General features: G+C 39.4%; 1 protein-coding gene across 2 annotated transcripts in view; it reads right to left on the bottom strand.

The window, feature by feature from the left end:
- The window catches only part of LOC149256637 (asparagine--tRNA ligase, chloroplastic/mitochondrial-like), a 346,887-nt gene that overhangs the window by 91,318 nt on the left and 229,618 nt on the right, over window positions 1-25,951 (bottom strand). For both annotated transcript variants that reach the window (XM_089460808.1, XM_089460807.1), the window contains 7 exons: window positions 7,578-7,655; window positions 7,295-7,363; window positions 7,048-7,122; window positions 6,777-6,860; window positions 6,439-6,525; window positions 6,035-6,130; window positions 5,848-5,922 (listed from right to left, as the gene is read on the bottom strand). In XM_089460808.1, the coding sequence (XP_089316934.1) occupies window positions 5,848-5,922; window positions 6,035-6,130; window positions 6,439-6,525; window positions 6,777-6,860; window positions 7,048-7,122; window positions 7,295-7,363; window positions 7,578-7,655 (564 nt within the window). The remainder of the gene's footprint in view (window positions 1-5,847; window positions 5,923-6,034; window positions 6,131-6,438; window positions 6,526-6,776; window positions 6,861-7,047; window positions 7,123-7,294; window positions 7,364-7,577; window positions 7,656-25,951) is intronic.

Here is a 25,951-nt window from a genome sequence, read left to right on the forward strand (position 1 = left end):
CACTTCAGGGTGCTGTTTTGGGTTGGGTTCGGCAGTAGTGTCATGGTTCAGCTGGAAGCAGCAAGTCAGTAGCATTGAGTTCAGCGGAAGCAGATTATATGGCAGCCAGTTTAGCTAGTTGTGAGGCCATCTGGCTTCGCAAGATGTTGTTTGGCTTATTTGGTCAGCAGTTGAGGCCTTCAGTGATTTACTGTGATAATCAGAGTTGCATTAAACTCACGGAGAATCCAGTATTTCATGACAGGTCAAAGCATATTGGGATCAAATATCATTTCATCAGAGACTGTGTTCAGAAGGGCATTGTGAAGCTTGAGTATATTCCCACTGATGAGCAGGTTGCAGATATTCTTACCAAAGCCTTACCACGGGGCAAGCATGACTACTTCAGAGACAATATGGATGTGGTGAGGAACAGCTTCATCGGTAAGAGGGAGTGTTGAAATTTGGTACCGAAGGACAGGTGGTTCCCTAAGGCTTTGATCTTTGGCCTAGGGAAAAGTGTCCAAAAGAATTTAATTTTTCTCCTAAAGTGACTTTATAATTTTTATAAAGTCAAATCTAATTTAAAAGTGACTTTAAATGATAAAGTTACTAAAGTATAATTTTAAATTGATTTTTATAAAGTCAATGAAAAATTAGAAACGAAAAGTGACTTTGGAAATAAATGACTAAGTGGATCTTTATTAAAGTGGGGTGAATTAAAAAATAGAAAGTGAGATTTAAATGAGCATTTAATCTCAGCCCTAGATCTCAATCTATTTCAACCATTGGATTTAGGGATCACCCAAAAGTCACTTAGGGTTGGATTAAGGGAGGAAAAGATCATTCATTCTTTCATGAGCAGATTGAGAGAGAGAGAGCAAGAGAGCAAAGGAGATTTCTGGACAAGGAGGAGAAGGAGGCAGCAGCTTGGCACACATACCAAGGCAGCATTTAAGCAAATCCTTATGGCTGAATGAGCAAGCAGTAAAAGGCAAATTTTTGTTGAGCAAACAGTAAAAGGCAGATTTGTTTTTGCACAGATATTGAAACAGCTGATTTTCTGCACAAAAATCGAGGTCCGTACAGCCCGTTCGTACCGTCCGTACAGCCCGCTCGTACAGTCCGTACAGTCGTCCATACAGTCCGTACAACAGGTTTCAGTGTTTTGTTTTGCTGTTTGGAAATTTCCAGTGGGCTGTGAGGCTCAGAAATCGAGATAAGTTGTAAAATTTGTTTGCTGATTTTTTGCTGAATATTTCTCACTGTAAAAAGGCATTCTCCAGAAATAAAGAAGAGCTCTCGAACTGGTTTTCCCCAAGAGTTGTAGGGGGTTTTTCCAGGGTCACCTTGACCAAAAATCTCTGTGTTTAAATGTATTTTAATGGCTGTTTGTAACTGCTGAATTTTATTTCTGCATTTTTCAGCATTCTGTAAAATTTCCAGAATTTGTGTTTTCAGCAAAAATTTATTTTTTCAGTGTTAAATGTATGGATATGGGAATGGGCATTTAACTATATGGGAGAAATAAGGAGAAACTGAAAACCGGGGTGGGAAAACAGAAATTTTTACAGACTTGTGGACCCGACAAACCGCCGATTGTGATGGAGCTATGGACCCGACGAATCTATTGATGACTGTTTAATATTATATTGCGTCCATTTCATCGACAGTATGAATATCGGCCATGTTACATCGGTGATGTTAAGAGTTGCGATCGCAGAACCTCCAAAATTTGCGATTGCGATTGATGACGTGGATGTGGGACCTCATTGGGTACAGTGTCTCCTATGAAATCCTCCATAAATAATGAGTCTATTGTATGAATATTAAAAAAAAGGGCCTCTCTGATATAATTTTAATATGCAACATCTATTGTAATTTGGCCTCTCTTCCAATGAACGTGTCTTTTGAGTATTGGTGAACTCGAAGAGACAGAGGAAGCTAAAGATCGAGAAGTCGAAGGTCGAGAAGCCGAAAGGTCCAGCAAAAAAGGAAGCCAAAAGTCAGGCGTATCAGGCATCTATAACAGAGAACAAGGAAAGTTCACAATGTGTGTACTAGAAGAAATAGAGGAAGTCGAAGGTCTGGCAGACGTGGAAGAAACAGAGGAAGCCGAAGGTCTAGCAGACGCAGAAGGTGCAGTAGAAGCTGAAGGTCTAGCAGACGCAAAAGGTGCAGTAGAAGCCGAAGGTCAAGCGAGCGAAGAAGAAAGCTTAAAGGTTTAGCGGAAGAAGAAGCAAGCCGAAGGTTGAGTGAGCGCAGAGGAAGCCGAACGGCCAGCGGAAGACGAAGATCTGTTTGACCTCGAACCAGCCAAGTAAGATTTCATCAGTCATCAGTTGAAGGGAGCAGTAGACAACATCAGCGTTGAAGTACTTGTGAGTTTGTTCCTTGGAAGTAAGATACTGCGACAATCACTCCTAAAGCAGTTACTGCGACAATAAGAATAGAGGCTTGAAAATAGAGAATTGTTTTTGTGCATACATTGAATATTAGCACAGATATCTTGTTGGAAAGCCTCAACAAATCTTGGAAACATTGTTGGAGATCATGATGCCTATTTGAAATCATCATGAGGTAACTTTGCAGAGTTGTGAAGACTCCTTCATATGAAGACAAGCTGTCATTGATGTAGCAGTGAAGGTGTAGATAGACAAAATTCAATGAAGAAGATGTTGAGAGCAGAGAATTACTACCAAACATATCTAGACAATATATAGCAGAAGGTTGGAGCCCTTGGGGTTGGTGCCTCAGAATTGGAAGGATTGGTGTCCTTGGAATTGGTGATCCTAAATCCAAGGTTGGTGCCTTGACAAGACAGGGTTGGTGCCCTGGAGGTTGGAGCCTCACAAAAAGTCCAAGTTGGTGCTTGGCAACTGGTTTGAACCCTATAAACATTGTACTTGATTTATTGTAAAGATTATATTAATAAAAGCATTTATTCATGTTGTTCATTTTGTGTTCTAAATATAATGATTTAACTGGTAAAAATAACAATTGAAAAGAAACATTGATTCACCCCCCTCTCAGTAAAACCATTTATGGGTATTGAAGATCTCATGTGCTTTAGCCTCTCCACCAATTTTCGTGGCTAGAGCACATCCAATGCTACCCCAAATCAACAGCTACATGGTGTGTCCCTCTCCTCTCCTTAGGCTTGCTTTCATAACTTCTCATTGAGCTAAATCCCTAACCCTAATATCCAAAGTAATGGATGGCTGAAATTAGATCTTACCTCACTTGAGATCAATGGTTGAGATTAAAACATGATCACTAAAGTAAACACTTTACTTTTCCTAAGTTTCTTTAGCTCATAGTCAATATAATTAATTATGTGTTTTTCCTAAATTAGTCTAAGTGACAAAAGAAATTTACCCAATACTTGAGCAAGTTTCCTTAGGAAACTTTGTGTGTGACTTCTACACGCCTAGACACTTCGGCCTATGCATAAGTACCTGCCCGAGCTGCAACCATCAACATTTTTATGTATTATGTTGCTGTAACAGACCTTGAAATTTACTTGAGAGAGTTAGTATGAGTTTCTTACTGCCTTGGTAGGCATCTGTATTAAATTATGTAATTGTTCATGCATAGCATTTGGTATTTTTAATTCTAGCATCTAGTCCAGGTCTGTGCATAAATATTAATGGGAGGTCCCATTTTTCACATATTATTGCAACAAACTATCTGATGGACAGCCTGACAAACCTGTTTGAGGAACAGACCAAAATACTAATTGCTGCCCGTTACCAACCATTTTGGTCAATGTCACATGGTTCGGGTTCACCAATGATTAGGTTTGGTTTGAATTTGAATTTTGTGATGAGATTCGCCATTAGGTTGGTGTGTATATATATGTCTATAGATATAATGAGTTATACGATAAAATAATAAGCAATCAACATCAGTAAACATCAAAAATGTTATCAAGGAAATGGAAACTGCAAGGATAAATTACAAGCTTGAGTTGTGATGTGAGGTTATGAGTTTTGATCTATGGACTTGGTCAATGGCTATGAGGTTCGATGAGGTTCGCCTAATCTTAAAAATATTTTAAGGTTCGCGAAAATTCGAACCTCAAGGTTAAAGTTCGACAAACCTTGTGACATAGATTTTGGTTGGCTACTAAATTTTTTGCAAACAGTGAGGAAGCTAGACTGGCTGCCATTATGGGAGATCTAGGCTTGACAGCTCTTTTAGAAAGAAATTGTTGTCATAAATGGCTCCAAAAGATCAAGAAAAAAACAAGAATCTTTTGCAGTCAATCTTGCTATAAGAGTTGGATATATCAGAGGAATTTTCAATCTTCACTGCGCAAATCTAAAATTGCATCAGCCGAAGATTTCACGAAAGTTATAGTGAAGCTGGGCACCGGCAGAGGAAGTACTAGAGCAAAGGAAGATTTCACCATTGTAGCTTTTGACTCATTTGTACAGCGGTGGAAGCTCTAAGGACCACCTTTGTAATCTAATTTCCTGAGGATCAATAAAATTCTCAAGCAAACCATTTGAAGTTGGAGTTATCCCACAATGCGTTACTCTGGAATAAAATTCCCCGTCTCTGTTATACGAGTAATTGTTGCTAAATTTTGCACTGAGTTCTTTGCATTCTATAACAAAAACAGTTAATTTACACAGCAAATAAAGCATAGAAGAACAAGTCAGTTAGTAATATAAGGTCTGTGTTGGTGGATTGTGACGGACATATTCTGAGCGATTATGGAGCATAATATTCGATAGGGCACTAAATTGTTCCAAAGTAGGGCACTAAAAATTACAGTAGATCTTCATATTTTATGACTTTGCCCAAATAGTGTAACCTAACAAACAAACAAAAAAACCTCACGCGAGGGACTCAAAAAATAGTCATGTTAAAAAGCCACTAAATCTAGACAAAATATATTTTAGTGATCATCCTCCTATGAAGTTCAGTTGAAGATAAAATGTCATCCACATGAGCCATGATAGGCAGGTCATTCAAATAATTATTTAAACAATCAACTTTAACGTTAACCAGGGTTAGCATCCGGCCAATTCATGTCAACATGATCATAAGACGTTGTAACTCTGAAAATGAAATTTGGAATCTTTTGAAATATTATCCTGATGATGGGCAATAGACTTGCTCAAAATGTTGGAACATCAAAACCATTGTGACAGTCTTAAATTCAAAACTATAATGGACAAAGTTTACAGCTGTGAAGGCCTGAATGAATCAATAATACCAATATTTTCAATGCTTAACATCCTTGAGAAACTATGACAGCATCAATGTGCCCTATGTTAGGCTGCAACACTCCAAGTAATTTTATCATCCACAATAAAGGATTCTAGAATTTGGCTAAAACTAGTTCCATAAAGAAAGTTTGCCACATTCAGAAAGCATGGAATGGTTGCATATGCATCTCTCTTTATTTGAACAATTTCAGATAAAGGTTCTCTAGATCCTGGCTACATAAGTTTCTTAAAATACCAAGCTCTATAAAGATGTTGTTTATAACAAAACTAGTTCCATAAAGAAAGTTTGCCACATTCAGAAAGCATGGAATGGTTGCATATGCATCTCTCTTTATTTGAACAATCTCAGATAAAGGTTCTCTAGATCCTGGCTACATAAGTTTCTTAAAAGACCAAGCTTTATAAAGATGTTGTTTATAACATCTTTATACATATTAAATTTAATCAAATTTGACACCAAGCATGCAAGGTCTTCCAATAGTAAGCTGAAATTCCTCAGTACCATGTCAATTAAAATTTAACTTTACCGTCAACTTATGATTAACATCAAAAGTGGAAAAGAAATCTTGAAGCCAATCAGTAAATACAATTATAGTAGATGATGGTAAGCAGCAATGAAATATGTTACCCTTGGAACTAAAACATCCATAGCTGCTACAGTCTTCCCATCCGCATTTTCTCGCATATAGAAAGCTTTTATATCCTGAAATTTTAGAAAAAAAAAATGTACTTTTAGGTGCAATTAACATTCATGACAGTGAATTAATTATCCAACGTAAACTGCATAACAACATCTGCAGAAGCCAAGCACTTGCTTTAGGATAATCTTTTATAATAACAGGTGAACCAGAAAAGGCTTCCTCTGTTATATAACGCTCATGCTCACTCTGCAAGTCACATCCCCATGTCACCTGAGAAATATTGACAAGCTATGAGTCAGAAATATCACATGCCTTAGTTTGCTTGAGATATAACTAGAATGTATAGCTGATCAAGTTAGTTGCATATAAATGCACTGATTCACAAACCTGAATCAATATCAATAAGCAGGACCACAACAATTCATCTGTTGATAACATCAATTACATGATACGAAATTGCTAACGACAGCAGTTTTTAATGAATGATAGTGAAATAGGCTGTTGAAGGGAAGGACTCTTGAAGAAATAGAAAAAGTACGGAAACTAGAACAACAATAGCAACAAGGTAATTCACTTACCGGGAATTCAAAATTTTTCTTTGCTTTCAAAAGCAGTTCAACTGCATCTGTATATGTCAATTGCACAAATTCCTTTTCTGCAACATTCTGCCAAAACAAATGCAAAAGAAGAAAGAATCCAGATGAGGGAAAAATTATTTTCTATATACCAAATCCTTTCTCAAATCAAAACCCAAGGAGATAGAGACAATGTTAGGGTAGCCAAGGAAGAGCACTATGAATAAGATGGCATAGAGCAATAAATTGTACTTTACCACCCATGTTTAATATGTAGCAACATATACCACATGTTTAAAAAAAACCTATCTGAGATTCAGGCTGGATATCTGCATACATACACTTAAACGGGTAATTATCCCCTTCTCAATCCAGGTATTAAAGAATTCCATATCTTCTTTGCAATTATCCAGAATAAACCTCACCTGAAATAATTGGCATTGCTTAGTTCGACAAGGATTCCAAAGAAAGTAGAAATGGGGTAAATATTAAAATAATGAACCAGAATAGTTGAATAAAACAAGTTACATCAATGAAAATTAAGTAAATAATTTAGTTTACAGAAAGTGCAAACAATTTAATAAAGAATAAAAGACATGAATAGTAACCTACGACATACTGGAGATAGGCAGTTGCACAAGCCATGTCATCATTCAGATTGGCAAAAGCAAGCTCTGGTTCAATCATCTACACTAACTCAAAAGGTCACAAAGCACATAAATGTGGTCAATTGCATAGACAGAACATGGTACTGCTGAAACTGTACACAAGGTAAATAGGAAATCATAACACCTAAATTTGCAAAGTTCAGACTACAAAAAGGTTAAATCATCCACAACTGGATCTGAAAGTAAATTACCCAGAACTCAGCTAAATGACGTGAAGTGTTCGACTGCTCTGCTCGAAATGTGGGACCAAACGTGTATACCTTGAAAGCAATTTAGAATGTCAGCATTATAAAATGATTTCAAACTTTAAAAAAGTGATTCTGAAACAGAATAATATGCTCTAGTCACATCCTGTTCTTGAAAGAAACTAGAGATAATCCAAAATGGTGACTGAAGCAGAATGTCATCCTTTAAATGATATCCAATTTTTAGAAAGAGATCATAAGCAATTTAGGTCGAGAAGATATTTCATACATCTGAAAGAGCACATGCATAGGTTTCTCCATTGAGCTGTCCAGAAACTGTCAAGAATGCTGGTTTTCCAAAAAAATCCTGCAAAAATAAAAGAGCTTATTGTAGAATGCACACACAAATTTGAGCTCTAAAGATGTAAAATTCTCTACTGGACAAACTGAAATAAGGATCATACATGAAAACAATAAGAAGAAGAGACAAACAAAGAATTCTCCCTTGGGAAATGGGTCATGCATTAACTAATTACACTACACAGATAATCCCAAAAATGGCATTTCATATGTTGGACTGTGAACATCCCTCCAAAGATTAGATAAAGACATGTCTACTGCAGTCACTGTTACTCACCAATAGCGGGTAACCCCGTAGGAGAGAAATTTTATCCTTCTTTGGACAGCCAGCAGCCTACATCACTTAGTACATGAAGGTATGCCATGATCCTCCACCATTTGCACCAGTCAGACACCTCTTAAGCCTCGCCCAAGGTTGCTTGGGAGCGGGAGCAAATGTGGGAAGTGAGAGCAGAAGCCAAAGCGGGGAACGACATTTTCAAAAGCTCCCGGTTTGGGAGCGAATCGGAAGCAAATTTTTATTTAATACATATTTGTATATTTTTTAATGCATATATGTCAACAAAAGCATTTAGAATGATGAATTAGATATAAAAAGCATAAAAGCATGGATTGAACCATATAACATCAATCATCTAGAAGTTATAATCTTGATCAACCACATCCACAAGTTAGTAACGTAAAACGTATCGAGTCTCATGATTCATCAATCTTAAAGTTTCAAGCTTTCAAAATTCAATATATAGTATTTATCACCATTGATCACTAAAGTTGTACTTGTAACCATTACCATTACCAAGTGACCAAACTATAACAAAGAATATCTAACAAGAAATGAAATGTTTCAACTTTCATGAAGCATAATATTCATAATTCATTACCAATGACTTATAATCAATGTTGTTAAAAGCGCGAGCGGGATTAAATCGGCGCCAGGAATGAAGCGGAAAAAATCGGAAAAAGCGGAAAAAAGCGTTTGGTACAAAAATATTCATTTTTTTTCAATATTTTTAATATCTAAACCATCTACAACATAAAATAAATACATTGACACATATGATAAGAAAACTAATATATAAGATGTTTAATATCATTTCTAACGCTAAAATCACACATAACATTGAATCATGTCCTGAATAGTAAGTCCTGACTCCTGAGTCCCAGCTCAGCCTCAAAATATCAACAAAAAATATGATAATGTATCTCATCATGTCATAATGTCATAGACTCATATACAATAAAATGAAAGTCTAATCCTATTGATTTCCTCTGCCCCTCTTGCGAGAAAATGTCACAGCTTTCTCTTTCCCTCTAGATGTAGATGCTGGTGCCTGTGCTGGTGGAAATGGCAATGGAGTCTGATGTGCTCTAGAAGCTGAAGAACTAGAAGTATGAGCTACAGGAGGTAGACCACGTCCTCTACTGGTCCTAGTGGTAGCCCGGGTAGGCGGTGTCACTCCTCCTCCACCTGCTCCTCCTCCTGCTCCTCCTCCTCCTGCACTAACCAATCATCAGTAGAATCCATGAGAGGCCTCTCGGCCTCAACCCTCCATGCAGCACTGGTGTCAATCCCATCCAATGAGATGGCATCCACATCAGGTGTCCTCTCAAGTTGCCTCACCCACAATCGAAGATTGTATTAGACGTAGACCATGTCATTAAGTCGCTGGACTCCAACCTGTACAAAGATCATGAAATAATAATTAATAAATCCAAATTTTCATTATAAATCGTGTTGCCACGGACCCCCGAGCTTTTTACAAAAAAAAGTTTTTTCGAAAAAAGCGCGCTTTTTTCAAAAAGCGGGCTTTTTTCGAAAAAAGCGGCAAAAAAATTTTTTAGGCGCTTTTTTCCATAAAAAGCGCGATTAAATCGGCTTAGGAAAAAAGCGCGATTTAATCTCGCTTTTAACAACACTGCTTATAATTGCCAACTTCAAACTTAAATTGTCATATATTCTTTACAAAAAATATCATAATAAAAATGAAAGAGTCAACAGTTATAAAAACTACTAGAAACTAGAAAAGACAAGTAAATCTATTATCTACTGCTTCCTCTTGCTGCCACAAGAAATTTTTAATCTCTGAGAAGGTCGTGGTGGTCTACCAGTACTAGGAGTCTCCTCCCGCATAGTCGAACAACTAGAACCAGAAGCCACATGCTCTCCACGTGAGGATGTAGATGGAGATGGTAGCAGCAAAGACAAAGATGTTGGACTTGGAACTCGAGTACTGCTACTAGATGGTGGGGGTTGCATGGTTGTTGTTGCTTCATCATCATCTTTCAAAAGCTTTGTTGGCAATTCTTCTAGAGGTAGATCATCATCCTCCAAATTATCTTCCTCGGGGTTGTTGTCCCAAGTTGTATATGATGTATCCTCACGAGCCCAATCATAATAATGACTCAACAACCTCAAGTTGTAGTGCACATAAAACAAGCTTTCTGCCCGGTTTTCATTGAGACTATAAGTTGTAGGTGCTCCAACACCTCTTTGCAGAAGAAGTATTTACAAACCTGTGAGAGCACATTTTTTGCCAATTTTGGCAAAAGTCCCTACCCACTGTTGCACACATTTTGTCAAAGTTGCAAGGAAGCAAAAGTGCCAAATTTTTTCAACAAGATTGGGTCATCTATCAATAATCTACATGTCATTGTAAACCCATTTTGCAAGTTATGTAATGTAAATAATCCTCCTAAGACTATGTAACAACTTAGGTAAGCCTATAATTTATTGTCAAAATCTTAGGTGAGTCCTAGTGTTTTTAGTCGAGTCTGATGTAAAATTGATTTGGGAATAATTTAAATAGTTGGCTTAATTATTTTATTACAAATCACTTGGTCTACTAGATCATATTGTGTCGCAGATGGGTTATGTGTATTGAGGGCCTAAGCCAAATGTGCTTCACCCCTTTGAGGGTTGTAAATGTAAAATCTTATGTCTTAGAGGGTGAAAAAATAATTAAATCCCCTCATGTAAATTAATTTACTCTCTGGCAAAAATAAAATTAAATCCTACGCCAGAAAATTAATTAATTAGAGTCAAAACTATATTGCCTTAGGAGAAATAATTCTCCAAGTGGAAAAAATTTTGGGTCTTAAAGGAATCAATTTTTAAAGGTCCTCTACTAAGAGAATATTGTATATTTCAAAAAAAAATGGACCCTTGGACCTTGGTGGTTAAGTCAAAATCAAATTTTTGAGGAAATTATTTCAAAATAATTAATATTGAGCTAACAAAAATGGAATTAAAAGATAAAATCGAAAATTCCTCAAAAATAAAAAATCAAGGGAAGATTAAAAGATCTTTAAGTGTTTATAAACGGTTAATAATATTTTGACAAGGATCAAAGCAACTAGTTGTTATTTTTCCACTTGGGGGATAAATCTATAAATTAGAGTCATTTGAGTCTCTAGCATCTTGATCTCTGGCTAGAAAATTGTTGTTGAAGTATCTTTGTAACTATTGTCCTGCTGGGAACTATTTTTTCTATCATAATAAAGACGTTGGGGTGCAACTCAAGGTGTTCTTACATATTGATTTGTGGTATGTGTTGACTACATAGTACGGACATCTCTATGGTGTGTTGAATATTGGTAAGATCTAGTTTTTTTCATGAGATGGAAATAAAATCATACTATTGATAGTTTTGGGCTAATCTTAGGTGTTTTGGTTCTCCAGAGTCCATATAATCTAACAAATTATTTTTGAGATATATACATAGTGCTTGCAGGTACTTCAGTCCTTGGCCTCCAAGTTCACAAACTTGGGCAGGAATAATTGTTACTTGGATCCCAAATATTTGTATGGTGGATTAAATCTTCGCAAGGCTATAGTATACATTGGGGTTTCTAAAGTATTTTTAGCCATTCATCAAAGGAGAAAACTCCATAAAAATATTTTTCTCAAAATTTAAATTTTTTGAAAACCCTTGTATATTTGTAGATTTTGTATATAATTTTGTAAATCTAATTTGTAAATTAATTTTTCTAACTTGGGTTTTGGGGAGTTAAAGTTGGGGTTTGAGTGTTTTATTTTCATTTTTTGCAAGTTGGATCAAGTATTCAAGAGATCAAGTGGAAGAAGAGCTAGATCTACGCCCTTGAGGGTAAAATCTAGTCTCTTGGAAAATTTGCAGGGCTATCCACTGAACATTTTGGTAGCAAAATTCAGATATAAAAGAGAAAAAAAAAAATCGAGACAAGGGATTTGCTTTCCAGCCCTACGAAGACCGGATCTAGCCCTCCTAGGGCCAGCATTGCCCTCTCTCCTCCCAGCATCGACAGTTGTAGTCCTCGGAGAGATCTTTCCCATGAGGTATCATACGCGTCAAACGGAGATAATATGACCAAGTTACAACCCCGGGAAGTTGGTTGCCCAACAGGGCCCATAACTCTCAGGGTTACATCTCCTCGAGTTAGGGTTTTGGTTGTTTAGGGTTTTCTCTTATCGTTCAATAATAAAAAGGCCCTTGAACCTCATTGTAACTTAGTTCAGAGGCATGTAGCCGCCACATCTCTTCTCAAAGTTAAGCTACCATCACCGAGCTATCTTATTTCCATTTTGTTTGTAAGCATAGTTCGGTATTTTTCTATTAATGAAATGAAGTGTTTTCTACTGCATCTCTATGTTTATGATTATATCTGTAAGTTGTTGCGTTCTGTTTAAGTTCGGATCAGTGGGGTATTAGAGCAGTCTACTCTTTCTCTGTTTTTCTTTACATGTTCCCAACGATGTCAAGGTATAAGGAGTTAGGGCTCAATCTAGTTGAACCATTGCAGGATCAGCCTTGAAAAACCCGACGACCTCCCATGGTGGAAGAAAAGAAAGACAAGGGGGCAGGAGATCCTTTCAAAATGTTGCTCAAGGAAGCCCTCAAGCGATAGAGGGACACGATGATGGATAACTTTTTCCAGATCCTTTGACGGCTACCCACAGGCGATGCATCTGTTATCCTTCCTGATTTTTCCTTGTCGTTGTTGTCGATCGGAATTGCACGCTCATTATCATCATCAGAAGGTGGAGACACAATGAGGTTGTGCAACAATCCCAGAAAATGATGAGCTTTTCCATCTGGTAGCCGTCGGGACCATCTTTCCATATCTTTCTGATCATAATCAAAAGGGTAGAACCTCGTCCCTGGAACTCTTACCACCACATCCAAAAGAAATTCCTCCACATTATTGACCGAATTGAACTCCAATTCGAGTAGCTTTCGGAGAACTGTGAAGGGGATTTGATTTTCCAGCATCAAAATGTCATTCAGTATATCGAATCCAGTAAAATCAATCCTATTTCTATCAAAAATAGGTTCATACTTATCACTACCTTCCCAGATTAAGTCGTCTCCACCCAGAGTCCTCAATATTTCGAGAAGGAAGCAACCGTCCAAAGTAAGCATCACAGCCAGGCACTCTGGCTTGCAGTCAATTTTTTCTTCGTAGCTGTTCTTGATATTGTCCACGTCCTGGAAGATCTTCTCGATTGCACGAAAGGAGAAGTCCAAATTATCTGGATCAGTGGCGCCCCTCATATTATTGAACCTCGTCATCATTCTACGCAGGGCTCTCTTTTTGTGATCGTCCATTCCAGAAAGATTTGCTCTGCTGGAATGATAGGGACCCAGCGAAACAGCTTGAGGGACATATGCTTTGATATTCAACTCTTTGAGGAAGTTAGGAACTGTAAATATGGATACAACGGACTGCAATTTGGGATCAGCATAGGATTCCTGTGGAATATGAAGAGCCAATGCTCTGTTCCTTATCCATTTTGTTATTTCTCTACCGCCAGGTATTTCTCCCGGTTGATCAGTCACGGCTCCGAGGGCCGTTTCTCTATTGTCAGGTAATTCTCGCAATTGACCAGTCACGGCTCCAAGGGGGGTTCTCGATCGGGATTTAGATGCTCTCAATTGATATTTAAACGATCTCAATCGATATTCAGATGATGGTATTTTGCTCATCTTCCCCTTTGAAGAGCCGAATGAGAAACGACCTTCCCAACGCTAAATGTTTCAGATAAACCACGCCACCAGCTATGAACTGTTTTTCTTTTTACACATTCTATAGCTTTTGTTAATTCAATCCTTTGTGAATGAGACGAAAAATCCCATCTCTAACTTCAATCAGGAATTAAAAGACGCAACTAGCTGATATAATCTTCACGAAAACCTTTCATATCACCACTCGTTTTACTCAGGACTTGATAACCACCCGACGCAGTCTACAAATGCGGTGTAGACAAACAAGCCACTTTTTGGATTTCTTTCGAAATGAAAGGTCATCCGATCAGAATTCATGGAAAAATCAAGCCCACAAGAAATAATTGAAAAAACCAATGCCACCTAACGGCTACCCACAAGCAATGCCATCTAACCAGTTCAATCGATCGGGTTATTACCGAATCAACCAAGTTGTCTAACAACTCGACCGAGTTATTACCAAGTCCACCAAGTTCGGTAATGACCCGGTCGCTCGGTAATAACCCAGTCGGCTCAGTGACAACGGCCCGTAAACTCAAAAAACAGCGATTTATTTTTTTTTGCTTTTTTGGGGACCCCAACTAGATTTGTAATTTGTCTATAGCTTATTTGAGGTCCATTCCCCCCTCCTAAACCCTATAAAACCCACCCAACCCCTCTCATTTCCTCACAGCCATCTCATTGCATTTGAGTGAGAATTTGAGTGAGTTTGTGAGGAGTTGTGAATTTTGTTTTTGGAGCAGCAGTGAGGACTCGTGGGCAAGCATTGTAGCAAGAGTGAGGAGCTTCTTGGGCAGCCATTTGGAGCAACATTGAAGAGTCGGTTTGTTGGACCAAGCTTGAGGAGGCAGTGTGTGCCTGGAGGTATTTTTTTTCACTTGTAAAACTCTGTTTTTGCTTATTAATATTTATGTGCAATTCTGGAAATTGAAAAGAGTGTTTTTTTGTGAAAGAAATGAACATTGAAGCAATGCTATTTTTTTTGTTTTCATTTTCAGATTTTTTTGCTTTCATTTTCAAGTCAAAAAATGGCACCTAGAGTGAGAGATGTTACTTGGGCATATGTTGAAATGGTTGATAGTCAGCCATAGAAAAATTAAGGAAGGTCCTGGGGGCATTAATAGGTTGAAACAACAGTTAGTGAGGATTAGAGGCCAAATTACTCCATGTGAATCAGATGAAATTGGGGAGATTAGGAAGGAATTGTTAGCCAACTTTGAGAAGTTTAAAGAAGAAAAGGCTAGGCAAAAAGAGTTAGAGGCTAAAATTGGGAGGAAGAGGAATATACAAAAAATGTTGGCTACCAACCCCCATTTTGATTTTGAGGGCTCTTCCTCTATCCCTTGTACTGATGCATCCAACCCCTTCTGATATGTTCCTCCCTCTTTGGAGTCTATTCAAGAAAAGGGTAAGGGTAAAATGAAAAAGAAGGGTGATATGAATATCAAAAGTTATTTCACTGTCACACCCTCCTCTCCATCAGATGCACATGGTCCTCAAGCCAGTAGAATTTTGCAACCCACTTTAGATGACCATTGGAAGAAAGAATTGAGGGAGACTGCTTGTGATTACATATGTAGATGGTGGTATGATGCTGATATCCCCTTCAATGCTTCCCGTTCACCATATTATGAGCCTATGTTTGATGCCATACATGTTGTTGGAAAAGGCTTCAAAGGCCCTACTATGCATGAGATAAGGGGGTATCGTTTGCAGAAGGAAATTGCCTCCATTAATGAGTATTTGAAAGATTTCAAAAACTCATGGGCAAGAACAGGATGTACCATCATGTCAGATGGATGGACTGATCAAAGAAACCGTACCATCATAAACTTTCTTATCTTCTACCCACAGGGAACCATGTTTCTAAAATCAGTTGATGCATTTGATAAGGTAAACGATGGAAAATTGTTGTTTCAGCTATTGGATGAGGTTGTTGAGGAGGTGGGGTGGCTAATGTTGTTCAAGTCATCATAGATAAAGCCTATAACTATGTTCTTGCTGGTAAATTGTTAGAGGAAAAACACAGAACCATCTTTTGGACCCCATGTGTTGCACATTGCATAGACCTCATGCTTGAGGATATTGGCAAATTAGATTGGATCAAAAACACTGTAGATCATGCCTAAAGCATAACAAAATTTATCTACAATCATTCATGGATTTTGTGCCTGATGAGGAAACACACAAGGGGTAGGGACATTATTATGCCTGCCATCACTAGATTTGCTACTCATTTTTTGACATTGCAATTTATGCTTTCACAACATAGAAACTTGCAAAAGATATTTTCCAGTGAAGAATAGAATCAAAGCCAGTGGTCTCACAAACAGGAAGGCAAAGAATTGAAAAACAAAGTTAATGAAAAGATATTTTGGACAAAGGCAGCAGAGATTGTGAAGCTTGTTAAGCCACTGGTTAAGGTGTTGCGGTTGGTGGATGGCGAAAGATTGGTTATGGGTTTCATTTATGAGGCTATGGATCAAGCAAAGGAGCAAATAAAGAGAGCATACAAGGATAAAGTGGCTAAGTATGGGCCCATTTGGGAAAACATTGATGAAACATGGAACAATCAATTCCATCGCCCTATACATGCAGTTGGGTATTTTTTGAACCCATGGTATCATTATAAAGCTAAGGAGACAGGAGCTTTGAAGGGGGAGGTTAGAGATGGATTGATTGACTGCATTGATCGCATGATCCCATTGGAGTGTGATTAGCTGGAGATACACCGACAGGTCACAACCTTCAGCAATGCCTCAGGTACCTTTGGGAAGAACCTAGCAAAGATTGCAAGGGAAGCAGATGAGCCAGGTAAACAAAAATTTCAATTTTCAAATTCTTAATACTTATTTTGTTAAATCGTTTATAATTTGAAAGTTGGATATAATTTGTAATTTTGTTGAGCTAACTCATTACACTCCTATGTTTTTTGCAGCACAATGGTGGGAGGCTTTTGGTAGCCATTGTCCTGAATTGCAGAAGTTTAAAATTCGTATTTTGAGTCAAACTTGCAGTGCTACTGGGTGTGAGCGCAATTGGTCTGTCCTTGAGAGGATTCACACGAAGAAGAGAAACCGTTTGGATCAAAAACTGTTAAATGATCTAGTCTATGTCCAATACAACCTCCGGCTCAGACGCAACCAATTGTTGAACAAAAGACCTGATTCAGATCCCATTGTGTTGGAAGACATTGATCCAACATCAGATTTGGTAGTGGAGAGTCATCTAGCAGAGTTTGATTCTGATGAGGATCTTGATTTGGATTTACAGGTGGAGGCATCACTCGAACATAATGTTCAGTTGAATGCAAATCATGATCCACTTGTACCAGCCTCAGCGTCAAGGCCAACAAGTCCTCCAGTTGTAGGCGCTTCCTCTACTCAGCCTCAGCCACGACAGAAGCACATATCTCGTCTATCTCAGCTTACAGCTGCTGCACAACCTGCTAGTGCTACCACTTCTACAGTTGCAGTTGGAGATGATGAGGAGGAGGAGCCATGGGGCCCCCTGTCTGACTCTAATCCAGAGGTTGATCCAGATGATCTTGGCTCCTCTAACAGTAGCCAGTAGTACTGGCCATAGTTTACTTTCGTTGTAGAGGCCATTTCTAGCCTCCTTGGTTATGTATTTTTGTTTTGATCTCTATATCATCATCATGTATGTATTGGACAGTGCGCTGGGTGCCATTTTTATATAATGGATATATTCATGAGCCTACCTTGATCATATGTTGTCTTCTATCTATATTCTAATGCTGTGTGTTTGGAAACATGAATGAAAATCTTTAAAATTATGTTTTTTTATAATAAAAAAATATTTAATGTATTTTTTACAACGACCAAGTCATTGAAATCAAGCCAACCGAGTCGATACCGAGTCATAGTCGAATTCAGAGTCGACCCTCGGCCGAGTCGGAGTCAGAGTCGGAGTTTTAAAACATTGGCATCAGCCCTTCTAGGGCCAACTCTGTCTCTCCCGGCACTTCACTGCCTCTCTGTTATGTATTCTTCAACCTCGGATGGAAATCCCTTGCTGAACTGCCCCTCACTGCAACTGATCACTAACTCGATTTCCTCAACAAACCTCACCCCAAAAAATCGAATTCTTTGATCACTTAGTGTATCTCCAACTGGCTCTCAAGCCTCCTCTTATACTTTTCTTGTTGACGATTCAACGGTCGAGATTAAGTCCCTAATCAATGGCTAAGATTAGAACTGGCTTGATCCTCGTCGCTTAAAACTTTCTCACCCATATTATATTAATATACACTAATATTTTTATTTTCCTAAGTTTAGACTTAGGAACACATTAAAAATATTAATTATTTTAATATCTCTTCATCCGGGTGGAATTTCTCCAAACAGTTTCTAGGTCTTGGAGATCTCATGTGTCTTAGCCTCTCCATCAAATTTTCAAGTCTAGAGCACATCCGATGCTACCCAAAATCAACACTCCCTCTTAACGAGGAATGTGCTCTAGCAATGCTTCACCATAGAAGCATCACATTGATCCTCCGCATCGGTCCTCTATGTTGATGCTTGCCCTGCTACCCCACATCCACTACATTGTTGCTTCCTGTACTGCTGCCCATGACACTGCCACTACCACTGCTACATCTGTACTGCAGCTCCCTCTCAACATGCTGCATCATGCTGCCCATAGCACTGCCACTGCTAACTGTTGCACTGCAACTCAATTACCGAGAAGTAAGTAACTAAATTCACCCAAACACTGACATCCTGGTCAGTCTGGAAGCCTTGTGACGCTGAAGCCACCTCTACTGCTATTTTGTGCTCCCTCTGCTGCCACGACACTGTTGCAACGTCTTATGTGCCTCTCGCACTGCTGCAACCTCCACTGCGCTCCTACAGACTTCTACACTCTAGCACTACCTTGCCGCTCCATCACACCTTGCTCCACCCGAAATCTGTCGTCATGCTACTGTCTTTGAGGGCTCCCATAGCCATATGTGATCCAAGAGTTTAGGCACCTCAAGGATCCTGCCCCTTTTCTGTAGTCCTCTCAACTACAGCTCCAAGTCTCCCCACCTCTTCTCTAGAGGCGCATGAGCACTCATGGCACAGTTGAAGCAATTGACCTTGGAGATGTCTTTCTTCCTCCTCTTTTGTAACCCCTGTTGTCCCATTGAAGCGAGAGTTGCATCCTACTCCTCCTCCTTCTTGATTCGAACTCCCTTACTACTACTCCCCGCCTTATTCAATCTCCTGAGCTCTTCCTGTCGAAGAGCTACCCACATCTCCTCCCAACTGGGGAGAGTCGCTCTGCCCAAAATGCTTTGGACAAATGTCTCCCACTCCTCAGAGACTGCATTCAGGGTAGTCTTGACCATGAACTTTGGATTTTGTGTAGACCCCACGGAAGTAAGCTAGTCGCAAATCCCTTGCAACTTGAGAAGGAAGGGATCTATCTCCTCCCCTTTCTACATCTGGTATGACCTTAGTTGACTCTCCAATATCATCTTTGTTCCACGGAAGAGTCTTGGTATAAGGTGGCCAGGGTCTCCCACATATCCCTTGTTGTTGACTTCTCGGCAATATGTGGCATTACATGATCATTGACCCCATCTAGGATCATGCATTTCGCCTTCACCTAGGCCTCCTCATACTTCTCATTTGCATCAAGGTCAACTGGGACAGCTACTGTTTTCAAGGCATAGTCCTTGATGCAATGTTTATCGAGGATTGCCAGGATCCTGGCCTTCTAGATGGCAAAATTGGAAGCCCCGTCCAATCTGTCTTGATCCCTAAATCCGTTCACTGCCATCTATGCTCCTCTTTCCTAGACACCCTCTGAGTCCTTATTTCCCTCTTGGAAATCCTTCGTCCAATCAACAAATCGCTCCTCTCCAATCCTCCTTTGTTGCTGCAACCCGGATGTAGATTTCTTGGCTAGAAATCTGTCGAGGTAGTGCTTCCCTCTACCTTGGTTCAGTCTCCTTAGACACTGTTCTGCACTGACAGAAACACCGTCCCACCAACTCCTCAAATCGAAATCTGCTCAGCTCCCTTAACCCCGGCAACTGAAGAATCTAAGCCCCTCTGGCTCTGCACAATCAGAGTGAGAGTTGGATCAGCTCCCCCTAGCCAATGTGTCAATCCTTCCTGGCTCAAAAATATGACTTAGCACTGTGTAAGCCTAATTTGCCTCCCTCTACCTCCGTGTTGGTGTGGACAGCTAACGCAGCTACTGCATGGGCAGCTAACGCAGCTACTGCGTGGACAGCTAACGCAGCTACTGCGTGGGCATTGTGTGAGCCTCTGTGTCACCTTCTCTACACTACGTCACTCCCCTTCTACATCTTTGGATCTAGAACACCGTTGTCACTTGGGACAGCTGCTTTTCTACTGCAAATTCTCTAGATTTCTTGGTTGGTGCCTTCAGTCCCCTATGATCTGCAATCCCTCTAATACCATGTGAAAATTCTTGAATCTAACACATCAGAAACCCCTACTGCAATTACTGGTTTACACTCTCCTACTTGTTCTTTACATTAAGAAGTTCTTTAATTGCATAAATATCAAAGTAAACATTATTGCAGTCTTCACAAATATACAGATCATGCATTGAAATAAACAGAAACAATAACACAAGGGACACCACTATTTTTGGACAATCATCCTCGGAAAAACCCAATTCGGGAAAATCTGTGTAGCATATAGAGGGTTTGTATTATTAAGCAGATTCGTGAACACAACTAGGGTGCCAGAAATGGCTCACCCAACAGAGAATATCCTCAGCAGTATTAACTCTATTCGGAGACAGATATTCTGGCAAATCAGTAACCGGATGATCAAACCCCACAACGACTTCGGTTCTTCCCTATGCTGGACTGCGAAAGCTACTCCAAGCACTGCTCTGGAACTGTGTCACTCCTCCAAGATCTGCGTCACCCTCCCCGGCTCAGAATCTGCAGATCTGCTCTCAGTTTGCCCCACAAAATCCCACAGCACTGCTGCTGAAGCCCTCTACGACTTTTGTGTCCGCCTCTACGGCTTTTGCGTCAACCTCTACAGCCCTCTGCGTCAGCTCCTACAGCCTCTGCATCAGCCCTTCTAGGGTCTGCATTGTCTCCCCCAGCACTTCACTGCCTCTCTGTTATGTATTCTTCAGCCTCGAATGGAAATCCCTTGTTGAACTACCCCTCACTGCAACTGATCACTAATTCGATTTCCTCAACAAACCTCGCCCCAAAAGATCGAATTCTTGATCACTTGGTGTATCTCCCACTGACCCTCAAGCCTCCTCTTATATTTTTCTTGTTGGCAATTCAACGGTCAAGATTAAGTCCCTAATCAACAGCTAAGATTAGAACTGGCTTGACCTCGTCACTTAGAACTTTCTCAACCATATTATATTAATATACATTCATATTTTTATTTTCCCAAGTTTAGACTTAGGAACTCGTTAAAAATATTAATTATTTTAATATCTCTTCAACCAGGTGGAATTTCTCCAAACGATTTATGTCTTGGAGATCTCATGTGCCTTAGCCTCTCCACCAAATTTTCAAGGCTAAAGCACATCCTATGCTACCCAAAATCGACAAAGGGTGTATTTGTTGGAAACAACACAGGAAGGCTAGAGAACGTCTAGCGTTGGTGCATTCAGATTTGTGTGGTCCAATGGAGATTGTGTCTTTTGGAAAGGCATGCTATTTTCTCACTTTTATTGATGATTATTCTAGGAAGACATGGGTGTATTTTCTGAAAGACATGGGTGTATTTTCTGAATGACAAGTCTGAAGTGTTTTCTTATTTTCTTGAGTTTAAGGCTTTAGTTGAAAAGCAAAGTGGTCTACAAATTCTCACCCTAAGAACAAATAATGGGGTAGAATACAAGTCAAATGAGTTTTTGAATTATTGCAGGAAGAATGGAATAAAGCGAGAGTTTACTAATTCATATTCTCTTCAACAAAATGGTGTTGCGAAGAGGAAGAATAGAACCATAGTTAAAATGGCTAGAAGCGTGTTAAAAACTAAGTCACTTGGAAATGAGTTTTGGGCTGAAGCAGTACACACAACAGTATACACTCTTAATCGATGTCCTACAAAGGCAGTGTTGAATTTGACTCCAGAAGAAGCATGGTCAGGATACAAACCAAGTGTTGCACATATGAAAGTTTTTGGTTGTACTACATATGCACATGTTCCTAAGGAAAAGAGGAAGAAATTGGATGATAAGAGTGTGAAGTGTATCTTTATTGGATACAATACTGAAACAAGAAGTTACAGGTTGTTTGATCCAGAGGCAAAGAAGGTGATAATAAGCAGAGATGTGTTTGATGAGAAGGGAATCTATCATCCAGAACAGGTATAGTTTGAATTGAAGAAAGATGCAGTGAATATTGGTGATGAATCAAATTCCAAGTTAGTAAAAGAAGATGACATTAAGAAGAAGCCTAAGTGGCTTGAAAGGGTCATTCAAAAAGCAGTATGTTGGATAGAAATTTTGAAAGAAGGGTTACTAGATCTCAAAGTTATCTAGTGAATTATGCACTTATGGGACAGGTAATGAAAATGGATGAACCACAGGATTATGCAGAAGCATCAAGAAAGAAAGAATGGAATGAAGCTATGGAAGCAGAAATGAATGCCTTGGTGAAAAATGATACATGGGACTTGGTCAAATTACCAAAGGGAAAAGATGTAATTGGCACTAAGTGGGTTTATAAAACCAAGTATAAATCAGATGGCACAATTGATAAGTACAAGGCTCGTTTAGTTGCAAAGGGCTATGCACAGAAAGAAGGAATTGATTATACTAAGACATTTGCCCCAGTGGCAAAGTTGGATACAATTAGGATGGTTCTTGCATTAGTTGCACAATACAAGTGGCCAATTTTTCAAATGGATGTTAAATCAGCCTTTATAAGTGGTTGTGGATGAAGAAATTTATGTGGAGCAGCTTGAAGGTTTTGAAGTGCCAGGAAAAGAAGATTATGTTTATAAGTTGAAGAAGGCCTTGTATGGTCTTAAGCAAGCGCCAAGGGCATGGTATTCAAGAATTGATAAGTATTTTCAGGACCATCGCTTAGTTAAAAGTTTATCTAATCCCAATCTCTATATCTTTCAGTCAGGACATGGCATTCTGATAGTTGTCTTATATGTTGATAATTTCATCTACACAGGGAATAGTACGAAACTATTTCAGAGGTTTGAGTCACATATGATTGCTGAGTTTGAGATGACCTATCTTGGTGAGTTGCATTATTTCTTGGGTGTTGAAGTTTGGTAGAAGGAAGATGGCATTTTCGTGTCACAAGCCAAGTATACTTGGGATATTTTGAAGAAGTTCAGTAGGTTGAGTTGCAAGCCAGCGACAACTCCTTTGAAAGTTGGGTTGAAGTTATACAGACATGATGACTCCAATTCAACTGATGTTACTTTGTGTCGTCAATTGGTTGGAAGTTTGATCTAATTAACTACAACTTGACCAGATATTTCTTTTGAAGTCAGTATGGTATCAAGATTTATGGCAGAACCCAAGGAAATACAATGGAAAGCAGCAAAGAGGATTTAAGATATCTGCATGGAACGGTTGGTTATGGTTTGGTATACAGGTCTACAAACGATTTCAGGTTTATTGGTTATGCAAATTCAGATTGGGTTGGATCTATGGATGACAGGAAATCAACTTCAAGGTATTCATTCAGTATGGGTTCAGCGGCAGTTTCTTGGAGTACTTATAAGCAACTGACAATTTCTCTCTCGACAGCAGAAGCAGAGTATAAAGCGGAAGCGATAGCAGCATGTGAAGCAGTTTGGTTAAGAAGAATTCTAGAGGACCTACATGAACAACAAAAGCAGCCCACTTAGTTGATGTGTGATAATCAAAGTGCTATTCAAATGACCAAGAATCCAGTTTTCCATAAGAAGACCAAGCATATTGATATTCAGTATCATTTTGTTCGGGATCTAGTTCAGCAAGGAGTGATCAAGATAGAGTACTGCAAAACAGATGAACAAGTAGCTGATATATTCACCAAAGCACTGTCTAAGGAAAAGTTCTGCAAATTTAGAGATGATCTTGGAATATTTCCAAATGATCATTATGCGGGAGAAATGATGGAATAATGAATCATTTGTCAAATATTAAATAGTTAAATTTATTGTTTTTAGTGAGAGATTTATGGAGAAATTAGTGGAATGACAGTTGAGAGATTTGTGGAATGATTGTTGAGAGAATTATGGAGTGATTTGTGGAGTTATTGATTGAAAAAAATTGTGGAGTTGACAAAATCCCAATACCTCTCCTCATGTATAAATATATCTCTATGTTAATGAAATAAGTTGAGTTGGTGTGTGAGAGTTGTGCATTATTGTTGAATGTTTTATGCTCTATAATTTAGTTTTTATTGTGTTGTTCTATCTTTCAACATGAATACTACCCTCTATCATTATGGCCATCACCCTGGATCCTGGGCCCCCTATATGAGCCCCCTGCATTATTAAGGAACCCATGATTGACCCAACCCCTGGTAGGCAATGAACTGCCCCACCTAAAAGAGGTATGCATTGTTATATCTTACACATCATGCTCTCATCCCCTGGAGCCCCAAGCGTTTATGAAAAGGAAAATCAATAAAAAGGCAAAAGGCATATGAAGAAGGGTAGAAAAACAAAGGTCGAGGTAACTCATGTACCACGATTACTCTCTCCTACATTCATACACCCAAGTGTGGGCTTCCCTTATCATGGATACGCTTGTACTGTGGCATATGGCTTGGAGCCTTCCCTTGCTGCCCCACTCCATTCCATCATTATATCACATGCCACCTACTATTTGGTGGATGTACCATGTACATGTCACTCCCCTTAGATGTTGAAACCACTTAATAAGGTCCTTGATTAACCTCCTTCTTGAACTTGGAGACACTTGTACGTTCTAAAGCCCATTATGGAAGGGCATGCCACTATGAAGTGTCCACCTAGTTCCATGATTTGTAATTTCATTTACTCAATTGCATTGATGATTTGTTGTACTGGAAGGTGAGGAGATGCATTGGATCTTATACAGGATTGCAAGTGGGTCTACATCTTGGGGTTTAGTCTCCCTATACAGTGTCCAAGCCATCCAAAGGGTCATATTGACATTTGTAAGGTGAGTGTTGAGAGCCATGGGCCTCCACTATAGCAGAGAGAAGATAGTCACATCATGGGATCCTTTAGCTCCACTCAATGCTCAATCATGTTCCATTTATTTGACAATGATGATGTACCTAGACCACCTTGCCCAGGCGACTCACACTTGCACCACACAGTTCACAGTTGCTCTAGGGCCCAGATGAGGATGTGTCTCACCATGGGAGACAAAGGGAGGACTTGCATCATTGTTTCGGCCCTTACGGATGGGATACAAGTTTGTTCGATCCACTTTGAGACCCATGAGGATGTTTTTATGCCCCCACAACCACTTGGGAGCACCACAGGTCATTTGCTTGGAGATCAAGGGGCTACCCCTTTCATCACTAATTTTGGAGCCCTTTCATCCATTTTAGCACATGTTGGACTTCACTGGGCCTTCCAACGACCCTCCTAGATATTGTATTTGTTGGAATTTCTAAGTCTATCCATTAGAAATTCTTCCTATACTATCTAATTTATTTCTTCCTACTTGTTCAGTTACTTACCATGTAAATACTGAAAGTAAATACAAGTACAGTATACATACAAATCATCAACTGAAAGAAACAAGCACAAAAATGACAGTTATTTTTGGACTAATGTCCCCAGAAAAACCCAATGCGGGAAAATTGGTGCAGCTATTCAAAGGGTTTTATTATTATGCAGTTTCATAATACAATCTGGGTGCCAGAAATGGCTCACCCAACAGAGAATGCCCTCGGCAGTAGTACCTCTCAGTCGAAGATAGATATTCCAACCAGTGTTGCAGGAATCGCCCCCCCCCCCCCCGGATCCAAAGGCAGAATCGCGAATCGTACGGAATCGATCCGGAATCCCCACAGGAAGCGCGATTTCGTTTTTGAGGTGGCGCGATTCCAGGTTAAAAAAACGATTCCTGCCATTTGAGGTTGCGGCCCCCCGGAATCGCGGTTCGGGAGGCGATTCGGGCAAGGGGTGGCGCCACGCAACCTGCCCGGAAGCGCACGCCACCCAGGCGCAACCCGCACGCAACCCGCGGAGGCAGCGAATTAAACGTATTTTTTTTTTAATTTCTTTTAAAATTTAACTTAACTAGCATGAGGGGGTGGGTTAGGGTGAGTTTAGGGTGACTTTAGAAAAGAATAAAGCCCCCATTCTCTTCTCATTTTCTCACTTTGAGTTTATGAGAGTTGGAG

The sequence above is a fragment of the Pinus tabuliformis genome, chromosome 7 (genome assembly GCF_031772625.1).
Source record: "Pinus tabuliformis cultivar Carrire ecotype Pingquan chromosome 7, CPIR1, whole genome shotgun sequence".
Taxonomy (NCBI): Eukaryota; Viridiplantae; Streptophyta; class Pinopsida; order Pinales; family Pinaceae; genus Pinus; species Pinus tabuliformis.